A 13617-nucleotide genomic window follows, 5' to 3' on the forward strand; every position below is an offset into this window, starting at 1 on the left:
TTATCCTCAGTAGGGTCGCGTGGGTGCTGGAGCCCATCCCAGCGATCATCGGGCAGTGGGCAGGGGACACCCTGAACTGGTTGCCAGCCAATCGCAGGGCACACGGGGACAGACAACTCACTCGCTCATTCGCACCTCGGGACAATTTGGACCGGCCAATTCACCTGAAATGCATGTTTTTGGAATGTGGGAGGAAACCGGAGTGCCCGGAGGAAACCCACGCAAGCACGGGGAGAACATACAAACTCCGCACAGGAAGTCTAGAGCTGGATTTGAACCCACGCAGGAGGTTCCCATGACTTAAACTGTGCCCGAGCCGCAGTGTCTGCACAACGCGCCGCCACCTTGAATCAAGAGTGAACTCATTCGCGTTAACGATCAATTACTTTTATTAAGGAAATAAAAGTCGTCCAACACTCAGGGACAAAAACAAAAAAACAACAGGCTTACAGGCAAACAGGAACTCAGACTAGGAATACTCACAAAACAGGCTTTTACTCAGAACGGGCAAACACAGGTTTCCTCCAGTCAGGCAGAACAGATTAATGCAGAACAGAAAACGCAATGAACCGGCAACCGGCAATACCCACAACCTGCCATTATGAAGCACACAGACAAATTAGACGATCTGCTACAGCCGGTGCCCAGGGGGCGGGGCCAGCCGGTCGCCACGGCGACCATGCTGGACATGACATTTTCAGGAAATTATTGGCGAACATAAATCCATAACCACTTCGTCTTGCATTTGTTGGGAATGTAATAAAACCAAAACCATTCCGTCTTTGTATTTGTTGTGAATGTAATCGAACGGTAATGCACACTGTATATAAATCACTTTTGAGAACTGTTATGCACTCTACCATAAAGCTTATTATACTGAAATAGGCTTTATGGTAGAGTGCATAACAGTTTTAATACGAGCGATTTAAGTAGAAAAAGGAAAAATAAACATGTCACCTGCTGATTTATCTTTTTATGTCGGGCGTACAACTTACAAAACGTCTCCGCCCGGGTGGACGACAACTTTTTCAAGAAAAAAAAAAAAGATTTTTTTTTCAAATCAAACATTTGCTTTATTTTGATTTCGAAATCTTCGTTCGGTTTGTCAATTTGCACACTTGGCAAGCAATCGGAAGCCTGCATCGATTAACTTTGTGCTTCCGGACTTTTCCGAGCATTACAAGAAAAATGGAGAAGCGGTTAGGAATCAAGCCAAAACCTTAGCCCCAGATGCAAGATTCAAAAGAAGCTAACAAAATTGATGACGTTACAAAGCGTAAACGTACATTAAAAGCATGGTGGAAAGAGGGGTTCATGTGGCTTGTAGCAGACATTGCATGAATGAAGATGAGTCAATACAGGTACATACTGATGGTTAGGAATCAAGCCAAAACGTCAGCCCCAGAAGAAAGATTCAAAAGAAGCTAACGAAATTTATGACGGTACAAAACGTAATCGTACATTAAAAGCATCGTGGAAAGAGAAGTTCACTTGGCTTGTAGCAGACGACGCAACGCAAACATTGCATGAATGAAGACGAGTCGATACAGGTACATACGGATGGTTAGGAATCGAGCCAAAACCTCAGAAGAAAGATTCAAAAGAAGCTAATGAAATTTATGACGGTACAAAACGTAATCGTACATTAAAAGCATCGTGGAAAGAGAAGTTCACGTGGCTTGTAGCAAACATTGCATGCATGAATATGAGTAAATACAGGCACATACTGATGGCAGATGGAAAACCGCGATCTCATATACATGCAATGAATGTTATAAGTAGATTTGTAGTAAACTTGATTTTAAAGTGTTGTTCTGTTATATATTCTTATTATCGATCCTTAATACTTTGCAACAATGTTTTTTTTTTGCGATAAGTCGTCTTATTTTGTTTCAAGTTGTGAAAAATGGGGCAAGGCAGAGTTGTCTGCCCTGGTGTCCGCTAACTTTTTGTCATGAGTTCCAGACACTGTTTAAAGGCAATGACGAATGTAATCATTCTTTGAAATTGTTTCACATTTACTGTGGTATCCCCCTATTCAACAGCAGGTATCACCATGGGAGATTATTTCTAATTAAAAACTAATTTAGTTAACACAATGATGGTAGATAACAAATGGAGTGAAGGATTAGCAACAGCACGCATATCTTAGCATTTTAAACCACTCAAGTCAGAATCTCACATCTTAACCCAATTACTGCAGTAAATATTGATGTGACCGTGACCGATGTTCCCTGTCATTTTCCTTACGGGTCTGAGCGTTCTCACATAAAGTCGGTGAGCAACGCTTGAAACAACAGTGAGCAACCATAATACCAAGTGTGGCAAGATAAATCATGATCAAACATGTCCAAAACTTGACATCACGTTACATTTTGATGAGTTTTCCGGCAATGCAAAAATGTGTTTCACTTTTGAATGAATTGACTAATGTATTATTGCAAAGTTTATACAGCTTACAAACGTCATTTGTTTTTACAATTCTTTCACTAGTTTTCTTTTGCTTTTTTTTGTCGCATAATATTAACATTTTGGGGGGCTTATTGAGTCGGTTGCACGATACACAACTGTATTTAATCACATTTTTTTAGTGGAAGTACAATGTTGGCAACAAGATTGACTTGGTATAATTGGAAATTATTTGAATGCAACACAAACTTCTTCTTTTTCCCTGTTTTTTTTCTATTTTTTAATCCCTTTTAAAAAAATCTCATTGTGTTTATTTTTTCCAAGCTGTTACTTTTTTCTTTTTGTTCTCTATTTACTTTTTTTCCTTTGTTTCTTTCTTTTCTTTTTTTGTTTTTTTCCGGAATTTTTCCTTATTTTTTCTCTTCCTTTTGTTTCTTCTTTTTCTCAGCGTTTCACTACTTTTTCATTTTGGTATTTTTTTCTTTTTTGTTCTATTCCCCTTCCTTTAAGTCATTTTGTGCATAATTTTACATCATATTTGGTCATATAGGGATGAAAGAAGCAAGAAAAACCGAAAGAGCCGTTTCCTTATAGTGTGCCGAGCCGAAGAAGCTGGTTCTCGAAAAACTCTACTGACTTTACTCAACTTCGTTCTACTCTGACTCGACTTCAAAATACCGCATTTAGGACACAACGTCAGGAGAACCCGTGTATATTTACCTTCATGCGCTGTAACTTTGACTTAATTCGCTTCTTAATTATCAATTTCGAGCCCTGATTTTTGTGCGCTGGCTAGATTTTCTTGTGCGCTGAAAAGGTGCAGGCAGTGGGCGATTGCGCACGGGTGCAGCTTAGAGGGAACACTGACCGTGACACATCTCAATAAAATCTCGGCAACCTACTGTGTTTTAAATTGTGTTCTTGCTTTATAACCACTTACTTCAACAATACTATCATTGAATTAGGTTTAATCCCTCATACTGTTTTTTCTTTGCATAAACATGCATATTTAATGTATTTTAAATAAGTAATATCCTGTTACTGAAGTCTTGTAAACTGCATCATAACAAACAGAATATTCTGTGCATTTGTGACCTCCGCAACAACTCCTGATGAATTATGAAATAAAAACATTTTAACGCATCCCCTTCTATTTGTCTTGACTAGTAACCAAAGCCAGCGTCGGGTGTGGACCGATCGCTCAGCTCTCCGCCGAGGCTCATAATTACTACGCGGCGGTCCAGAAGTTGGAAGGATACCTCGATCGACAAGGAGAAAACGCAGACAACACAGAAAGGTGTTTTGCGTTTGTGTGTGTTTCCGTGCGAATTGGTTTTGCCGAAAACTGCCCATCTGAATACGGTTGCAATTTGAGAATCATGTTGATAATCTCCAGTTGGATGTGTGCAATATATTTTCGAGTCAAATCATGTTTATTTGTGACGTCCTTAATCACAAAGAGTCTCAAAGGGCTGCACAGATTATTGCAAAGTACAGACTATCATGACACCATCCCCTGATCTAAAACCGACATGAGAGCAAGGAAAAACGCCAAAACTTTAGCATGAGGAAAGTCAAACGAAGTCATGTTTATTTGTGACGCCCTGAATCACAAAGACTCTCAAAGGGCTGCACAGACCACAGATTATTACAAACCATAGACTATTATGACACCATCCCCTGATCTAAAATCTACATGAGGGCAAGGAAAAACCCAAAAACATGTCAAGTCAAATCAAGTCATGTTTATTTGTGACGCCCTTAATCACAAAGAGTCTCAAATGGCTGCACAGACCAGATTTTTGCAAACCACAGACTATTATGACACCATCCCCTGATCTAAAATCTACATGAAGGCAAGTAAAAACTCAAAAACCTCAACATGAGGAAAATGAAGAAACATTAAGAAGGGACCGCACATGAGGTTATCTCTAGGTTTAAGCCTAGATTTAAACAGTTCCACTGAGGTTGCAGATCGAATCTCAGGGGGAGTAGCATTCCAAAGTCAAGTCAAGTCAAGTCATTTTTATTTGTATAGCCCAAAATCACGAAGAGTCTCAAAGGGCTTCACAGATTGTTACACTATATTACACAAACTATTTTCAACCGACAAGAGGAGTAGGTTATTCGTATGCAATGGAGTAGAAGTGAGTTTTAAGTTTAGATTTAAACATTTCCACTGAGGTTGCAGATCGAATCTCAGAGGGAAGAGCATTCCACAGCACCGGTGCCCGGATGGAGAACGCTCTCGAACCAGCAGAAGACCTCTTTGCCCTCGGGATCATCAGAAGACCAGCACTCTCAGATCGTAGGCTTCGGACCGGGACATAGTGGCAGATCAGATCTGAAAGATAAGAGGGAGCATAGATTCAAAAAGATTGTTCTCGGATACAAACCTTACCACCATTTTTTTTAAATTAACATTATTATGATAGTTTGTATTTTTTCCCCAATATTCAAATGAATGTTTTTTGTTTTTTTTACTGAATGCAAGTTTATTTGTATTACTAAGGCAGCCAAATAGGGTACTGTAGCTCCCAAACACCAACCACTTCAAGCAGGAAAATCCAATCTTCTATCTCCCATTTTGCTAGTCCATTATACGTTTTCTGTTTCTACTCAAATTGTTTCGTCTTGTGTTTCCTAGATTGAGGCTGTGGGCCACGCTTGCAAAGACGGCAAGAAAACAGGAGGTCTGGGATGTGTGCAGAGTGGCCGGTCGATTCTGTTTACTGTATGATGAAGCTAGAACCAAGATGTCCAAATGTTATAGTAAGATACTCAAATCTTCTTATATCATACCTGTCAAGCTGTACGTTTTTACCGTACAAAGTACGTTTATTATGCATTTTAAGACGTGTACGACGTACGAGAAAATCTGTACGGAAAAACGCAAATCTGTTAATTATGGGTACCATCCGGTATACACCGACGACCACCAAATGGCAAACTAATCAAGTCAAACGAGTTCGCCGCGGTAGCCTCTATCCCGGTATCATTTTTTTCCGTTGCAAACAAAGCCAGCGGTTTGATGCTACTGTGCGCATGCGTCTGCCGCCTGGGGATTTCCCATCATGCATCATTCCGATGAACAAAGTGAAAGCGGAGCAGTAGGCCTACATTACAACATCGTTTTGAATTTTCTTTGGATACAATCATCGAGTCGCAATGGCGGAACCTGAATTAAAACGCCGTAAGTCATTTTGATCTGAAAACAACAGGCGGGGATGATTGAGTCAATTTTAAATACACGTGGTCTTAAAAACATCCATGTGGTAGTTGTGTAGTGAAAAGAAGTCCGTCTCTTTTTAGAGAACCGGCTTTTTCGGCTCGACTCATTAAAGAGAGCCGGCTCTCAAACGGCTCACTTGCTTTGATGCATTCTATTACAAATTATTATGTTGCATAAAGAAGTTAAGAAAAAAGGAAGTATAAAAGGAGAAAATGAAAAAAGACAGGTTTGTGGTTATCCCTTTCATCAGTATATTACCAACAATAATTGAATGCAGAAAATCCATTTATCTACCTTCCTTCCGTCCTTCCTTCCTTCCTTCCTTCCTTCCTTCTTTCTTTCTTTCTTTCTTTCTTTCTTTCTTTCTTTCTTTCTTTCTTTCTTTCTTTCTTTCTTTCTTTCTTTCTTTCTTTCTTTCTTTCTTTCTTTCTTTCTTTCTTTCTTTCTTTCTTTCTTTCTTTCTTTCTTTCTTTCTTTCTTTCTTTCTTTCTTTCTTTCTTTCTTTCTTTCTTTCTTTCTTTCTTTCTTTCTTTCTTTCTTTCTTTCTTTCTTTCTTTCTTTCTTTCTTTCTTTCTTTCTTTCTTTCTTTCTTTCTTTCTTTCTTTCTTCCTTCCTTCCTTCCTTCCTTCCTTCCTTCCTTCCTTCGTCATATCCCTCAATAGGGGTGACCGACAGCAAGAAAATAATTCTATTTGCATGTGTTTTTTCCTTCTACAGTGAACGTCCAAGCGACTTTTCCAAAATAAGCTTCATTCATGTCGAGCAACTCAGGATCTTACAACAAAATGTTCATTAAAAACATATATGATATAACGAAACACATGTACAATATACCATGTTAAACTACATAAATAAACACGTTTGCAAAAAAAATATGCTGTAATATTATTTTGCAAGGGAAAATACGACATTTTTTAAGGGCATGGAGCCGTGGAGCTTGACAGGTATGGATTCTAAATGATTTTGTCAATTTGTATGAGTTTAGACTCCTTAGTAAATTCCTGGACACGATTGTATATACGCAGAGTCAAAGTGTTCAGAGGAAGACAGTCCTGTGGAAAGCATCACCAGCTTTGAGGAAACTCAACCCTGTGCCAAGAAATTGCGCCTTTTAGCTGAAATCTGCTTCATCACTGCAGAGGTAGGTGAAGATTTCCTTGAATAGCATCTTCGATTTATGGTTTACAGATTTTGTCTATCAGATGTTCTGGAGCAATGAATAAACCAACAAATTGTTTTAATGTCTACCAACTTTATGACCAGGGTTGGGTCGGGTTACTTTAATTGGATTACTTTCAATGACTTTTGGATGACTCCAATAGCAAATATGCTAATAAAAGACAAAATAAACTAGAATAGAATAGAATAGAATATGCCTTTATTGTCATTGTTACAACATGGGATATGCTGTGACAACGAAATTGGACAACTCCAGTTCCACATTTACAGTGAAGATAAGGAAACAAAGAGACAAAGGAACAAAGAACTAACTGACTTTGTTGTAAGTAGGCTTTGTTTTCCTCCGGGGGGGTGATGAGAGGGGGTGAGGGTCAAACATAGTCGCCGGAATGTTTGATCTTACTTTACACATAGTCCAGTGTTTTTCCGAATTGCTCAGTCCACAATTGAATGGATTTGGGAGTACAGTCCATAAACATGCCCGATTAAAGTCGCCGTCGACGATAAAAGCTCCGTTGGGGTGTGCAAGCTGCCGTTTATTGATAGCAGCGGGCAGGAGATTTAGCGCTATGCTAACGTTAGCATCCGGTGAAACGGTTAGCGGTGGGAAGTAAACAGCAAACACAAAGATCACAGTTAACTCTCCTGGTACATAGAAGGGTCTGCACGATACTGCTAGAGACTCCATATCGAGTGAGCAATGTGTGTCAATGGTTCGGCTGTTATTGTAGCGCGTAGTCTCCAACCCCTGTTTTTACCGGAGTCTTCGTCTCGTTCGAGCCGGTGATGTAATGCGGCGTCGGGAAAGCCAAGACTCCGTGATGACAAAAAATACTAAACATGAATAAAATGATGACTCACAACACGTGGTAAGCTTTCTCTCCTGGCTTTGATCTCTTTGATCTCCGGCTTGCCGACATCATTTTTGCCGTTACTCCCCAAGCCTGCACAAAATTTTATTCATTCATTCATTTCATTTTATTCATATTGAGTTTCTTTTGTCTTTTATTAGCATATTTGGTATTGGAGTAATCCAAAAGTAATTGAAAGTAATCCAGTCAAAGTAACCCTACCCAACCCTGTTTATGACTCAGGCGACTGCCCAGAAGTTACAAATGCAAGGTGTGCAGCTCAACAGCCCCGCAGTCCTCCCACAGGATGTGGGCGTGTCTGAAGATGATCCCCACTGGATTATTTACAGGTGAAAGAACACAGTCAAGTTTTCTTGGTTGCCATGGCGCCCATTGACAGATTGGCTTTCCGTCTATTTAAGCTCAGAGCTCTCACTCTTCCTTTGTCTGTCCGTCAACGAACCTCTGCCCCGCAAGACGTGGGTTCTGACTCGGTCCTGTTTCCTGTTGTTATTACCTGGCCGGTATTGTTCTCGTTTATTTTGTCCGGTTTAATATCGGTTTCCAGTTTCGTTCCCTTCTAGTTTTGTCCTGTTTATTATTCTCTCCAGTTTTCGTTCCCGTCTAGTTTGTCCTGTTTAATTTCGATATCCTGTTTCAATATCAATCCTGTCTGTCCCGTCCTTTCCGATATCTGGTCTGACAATTGATATCGATTTTGTCGGTCTCTGGCTTCCTGTCTTTCCACACCCGTCTATTTTTGTCCTGTTTATTATTCTCTCCAGTTTTCATTCCCATCTAGTTTGTCCTGTTTAAGTTCGATATCCGGTTTAATATCAATCCTGTCTTTCCCGTCCTGTCCGATATCTGGTCTGACAATTGATATCGATTTTGTCGGTCTCTGGCTTCCTTTCTTCCCACGCCCGTCTATTTTTGCCCCGTTTATTATTCTCTCCAGTTTTTGTTCCCGTCTAGTTTGTCCTGTTTAATTTCGATATCCTGTTTTAATATCAATCCCGTCTGTCCCGTCGACCCCATCTGTCCGAAATCTGCTCAGGCAATTGGTATCGATCTCGTTGGTCTCTGGCTTCCCGTCTTTCCACGCCAGACTGCTGCCTAATGTGCATGACTGCCCCATTTCCCATAAAATAAAAGCTTCTGTGAGAAACATCACGCATTTGGGTCCTGATCCCGTTCCGGTTCATGACACAAGTATTTGTTAAGAGTTAAAAAAAACACTTGGTGTCCAATACACCAAAAACACTCTTTTATTTATTTTTTTTGTCAATTAGTGGTTGATGTTGTTTTTTTGTCCTGTGACTAAATAAAAAGCCATAACTTCCATCCATCCATTATCTGCACCGCTTATCCTCAGTAGGGTCGTGGAGGTGCTGGAGCCCATCCCAGCCATCTCTGGGCAGTGGGCAGGGGACACCCTGAACTGGTGGCCAGCCTGAGACTCTTTGTGATTAAGAGCGTCACAAATAAACATGACTTGACTTGACATGTTTTTGAGTTTTTCCTTGCCCCCATGTAGGTTTTAGATCAGGGGATGGTGTCATAATAGTCTGTGGTTTGCAAAAATCTGTGGTCTGTGCAGCCCTTTGAGACTCTTTGTGATTAAGGGCGTCACAAATGAACATGACTTGACTTGACTTTCCTAATGCTAAAGAATTTGAGTTTTTCCTTGCTCTCATGTCGGTTTAAGATCAGGGGATGGTGTCATAATAGTATGTGGTTTGCAAAAATCTGTGGTCTGTGCAGCCCTTTGAGACTCTTCGTGATTAAGGGCGTCACAAATGAACATGACTTGACTTGACTTTCCTAATGCTAAAGAATTTGAGTTTTTCCTTGCTCTCATGTCGGTTTTAGATCAGGGGATGGTGTCATAATAGTCTGTGGTTTGCAAAAATCTGTGGTCTGTGCAGCCCTTTGAGACTCTTCGTGATTAAGGTCGTCACAAATAAACATGACTTGACTTGACATCCGTGCTTTCACTTTTACGCAGGGACTGGATCCAAGATCTATCTGCCTACGCAACCTCAACTTTCCTGAGAGCAGCAGAGCTTGGCACGCAGATCAGGGAACCCTGGATCGTGGCAAATTCTGCAATTTATTTATGGAACTACAACAAACACTTGCTGGTTACCGGAGACTATAACTGTCTCATACCCACATTCCAAAGCCTCGTGGAGATGTTCCAAAAGACGGAGTGCACGGGGTAGGGAAGCTTTCTCCATCTTCACAGACACTGAGATTTTGATGATTTCATATTTTCCGAATATTTTTTTAGCTCTTAAACACTAAAATATAAACACCAAATTAAAGTCATGCAACTGTCCCGAATGTTTGGACGAAAAGCAATGGTTTCCCTGTCATGATTACTGATTTGACTCACCTGTTCCCGCTCCTTTGGCGCCAACTGCCTCGGACTCTGATTGGCTCCCTGTCCCTATTCAAACCCACTCTAATCCGTCCCCTTTTGTCAGTCCGTCTGCGAACCTCAGTGAACACTAGGCAAGCCTTTTTTCAATCCTGACTCCCGCCTGTTTTCCTCCCGCCTTCGACCCGTTTTAGATCCTGACCACGTCTACTCTCCTGTCCCGGTTTTTTTCCTCTTTTTGTCCCCGACCACATCAAACCCGTGGAAAATTAGAATGAACTTTAACCCTCAACTTACTGTTAGCATCGATTGCAATTTGAATTTTGTCATCCCTACACAGGAATCATGCTCTTCTGGTACTCCTCTGTGACGCCGTAGCTCGAGGTTTGTACCAGCATCTCGCTTTCCCAGACATGGACCAAGTTTTATCTCAAGACAAAGTCAAAGGCAAATCCGACAAGGCGAACAGTAGTCAAGCCGCTTTGCTCGACCCTGATGCCCTACTCAAGGTCAACAAAGCTTTTGAGGTAAATCGTCTCTTCATCTCAGGAACACAGTGTTGGGAATTAAATATCAAAATGTAGCGTTTACCAAATTGTTCGAATGAGTTATATGACTCCATTAACCTAACACAACCTACATTCACAAAACAATTTATGCGCGCTCATTTTTTGACGGAAAAGATGAACAGGAAAGCAGACATTTCGACACGGGGGCGGATTTAATTTCATTAGTCATTTATATTAGTGTACTCCATCGAAAACGGCCAAATTAGTATCGTTGGAGTCTCTGGGAAGCCCTTATCTCAAGTCCTTTAGCTCTTTTTTTTCTTGACCCATGTCCCCTGCAAGATGGTGTGCCGGCTCCTTCCATGGGCGTGCCAATGAAGCCCCCTGGGCTTCATCTCCGAGAAGAGCGTCGCGACGTCTGGAACAACCAAAACAACACCGAGCGTTTCTACGTCATCAGGGCCTTTCTGTGTCTGGATGTGCTGATTATCTTATCAGCCTTACGTCCCGTTCCCGCCATTGATGAAAACAATATTTTCCACCACAGCCCAGACAGTGAATATCTATGTAATTTGTATTCGATCGTATAAAATCCTTTATAGTCAAATGTATAAAATCCTTCAACAGTTAAAATCATTCCCGCCACAAATTCACAATATATTCACAATAAACCTATTATCAGTCGAACAAATATGTAACTGTTAAGTCTAACCATCAGCGCAGGGTTGTTAAATCAATCTTGTGTTTTCCTGACATACCATCAGATAAATTGTATTAGGTTTTTTTCTTCATGATTAGCTCTGCAACTACGCCCTTTCCATTTCCAACGGCAACACAACCGGAGAGGCAGTACCGATCGCTGTCCAGAAACAACTAGTGGCGACATGGGTACAAATCAAGAACCTACAGCAGCAGACTGGATGCCAAACGGACACTGATGAAAAGGTACCTACTGTTCTCTATGTATGCATTTTTTTTTTTAGTCCAAATCAACACTTCATGGAAAATGTACAATTGTGGAAATGTACTCAGCTTTTGTAATCCATAATTGATAAGAATTACTGATTGCACTAGTTGTTGTGATTAATAACATATAATCTAAATGTCAGAGATGTGGTGTGAGGTTTTTGTATGGTGAGGCACAATCTATCTATCTATCTATCTATCTATCTATCTATCTATCTATCTATCTATCTATCTATCTATCTATCTATCTATCTATCTATCTATCTATCTATCTATCTATGGTATCTATCTATCTATCTATCTATCTATCTATCTATCTATGGTATCTATCTATCTATCTATCTATCTATCTATCTATCTATCTATGGTATCTATCTATCTATCTATCTATCTATCTATCTATCTATCTATCTATCTATCTATCTATCTATGGTATCTATCTATCGATAATATCTATCTATCTATCTATCGATGGTATCTATCGATGGTATCTATCGATGGTATATATCGATGGTATATATCTATGCTATCTATGCTATCTATATATCTATCTATCTATCTATGGTATCTATCTATGGTATCTATCTATCTATGGTATCTATCTATGGTATCTATCTATCGATGGTATCTATGCTATCTATGCTATCTATGCTATCTATCTATCTATCTATCTATCTATCTATCTATCTATCTATCTATCTATCTATCTATCTATCTATCTATCTATCTATCTATCTATCTATCTATCTATCTATCTATCTATCTATCTATCTATCTATCGATCTATGGTATCAATCCATCTATGGTATCTGTGGTATCTATCTATCTAGACATCTATCTAGACATCTATCTATCTAGACATCTATCTAGACATCTATGGTATCTATCTATCTATCTATCTATGGTATCTATCTATCTATCGATCTATGGTATCAATCCATCTATGGTATCTATGGTATCTATCTATCTATGGTATCTATGGTATCTATCTATCTATCTATCTATCTATCTATCTATCTATCTATCTATCTATCTATCTATCTATCTATCTATCTATCTATCTATCTATCTATCTATCTATCTATCTATCTATCTATCTATCTATCTTGCACAAAGCCTCAGTTATTGGTCGACGCTGGCTGAAAAGAACGAGATTTTTCCGCTGGAGGAGCTGTCGTGATTCTGTGTTTCTGTAGCTGCGTTAAAACACGGATCTTTCCTCCTCTGCAAGGTGCGGCGCTGACACGCACTCACACACGAAGCAGAGGAGGAGGGGCGCTACCATAAAGCCCCTAAATAACACGGCGCTACTGAAAATGTCTAAATTTCAAGTAAAAATGCGCTTTAATTTTTTTTTTTTTATTTGAATTATTTTGCCGTGCGCTCGCGTGCCCCTGGTTAACCCCCAGCTAGTGTTCCCTCTAAGCTGCGTGCATGCGTAAATGCGCACTGCTCGCACATTCTCAGCGCACAAGAAAATCTAGCCAGCGCACAAAAATCAGGGCTCAAAATTACTAATTAAGAAATGACTTAAGTCAAAGTTACAGTGCATGAAAGTAAAAATGCACGGGTTCCCCTGACGTTGTGTCCTAAATACGGTATCTTGAAGTCGAGTCGAAGTAAGACGAAGTTGAGTAAAGTTAGTAGAGTTTGTCGAGAACCGGCTTCTTCGGCTCGGCTCACTAAAAGGAACTGGCTCTTTCGAGTCCTAAACGGCTCTTCGGGTTGTTTTTGCTTCTTTCATCCCAACATGACCAAATAATATGTAAAATTATGCGCAAAATGACTTAAAGGAAGGGGGGAATAGAACAAAAAAGAAAAAAAATACCAAAATGAAAAAGTAGAAAAAATTTAGAAAAAAGACAGAAAAAAGAAAGAGATGTAGGACAAAAGTAAATAGAGAACAAAAAGAAAAAAGTAACAGCTCGAAAAAAATAAACACAATGAGATTTTTTTTAAAGGAATTTTAAAAAAAGTCGAAAAAAAAACAGAAAAAAAGAAGAAAAAGTTTGTGTTGCATTCAAATAATTTCCACTCAAAAATGTGTTTAAGTACAGTTCTGTATCTTACAACCGACTAAATAAGCCC

The 13617-nt window shown here is 39.7% G+C and overlaps 1 protein-coding gene across 4 annotated transcripts in view; it reads left to right on the forward strand.

The window, feature by feature from the left end:
- The window catches only part of cfap46 (cilia and flagella associated protein 46), a 135772-nt gene that overhangs the window by 34833 nt on the left and 87322 nt on the right, over positions 1-13617 (forward strand). For all 4 annotated transcript variants that reach the window (XR_015852520.1, XM_088351619.1, XM_088351620.1 and 1 more), the window contains 7 exons: positions 3577-3706; positions 5057-5181; positions 6667-6782; positions 7915-8021; positions 9680-9892; positions 10395-10581; positions 11362-11508. Coding sequence is in view for 3 of the 4 variants with exons in the window: in XM_088351619.1 (XP_088207745.1) it covers positions 3577-3706; positions 5057-5181; positions 6667-6782; positions 7915-8021; positions 9680-9892; positions 10395-10581; positions 11362-11508 (1025 nt within the window). In the remaining variant the exon portion in view is untranslated. The remainder of the gene's footprint in view (positions 1-3576; positions 3707-5056; positions 5182-6666; positions 6783-7914; positions 8022-9679; positions 9893-10394; positions 10582-11361; positions 11509-13617) is intronic.

This window comes from Urocampus carinirostris, chromosome 13 (genome assembly GCF_059441175.1).
Source record: "Urocampus carinirostris isolate Australia breed hairy pipefish chromosome 13, RoL_Ucar_1.0, whole genome shotgun sequence".
NCBI classification, from domain to species: domain Eukaryota; kingdom Metazoa; phylum Chordata; class Actinopteri; order Syngnathiformes; family Syngnathidae; genus Urocampus; species Urocampus carinirostris.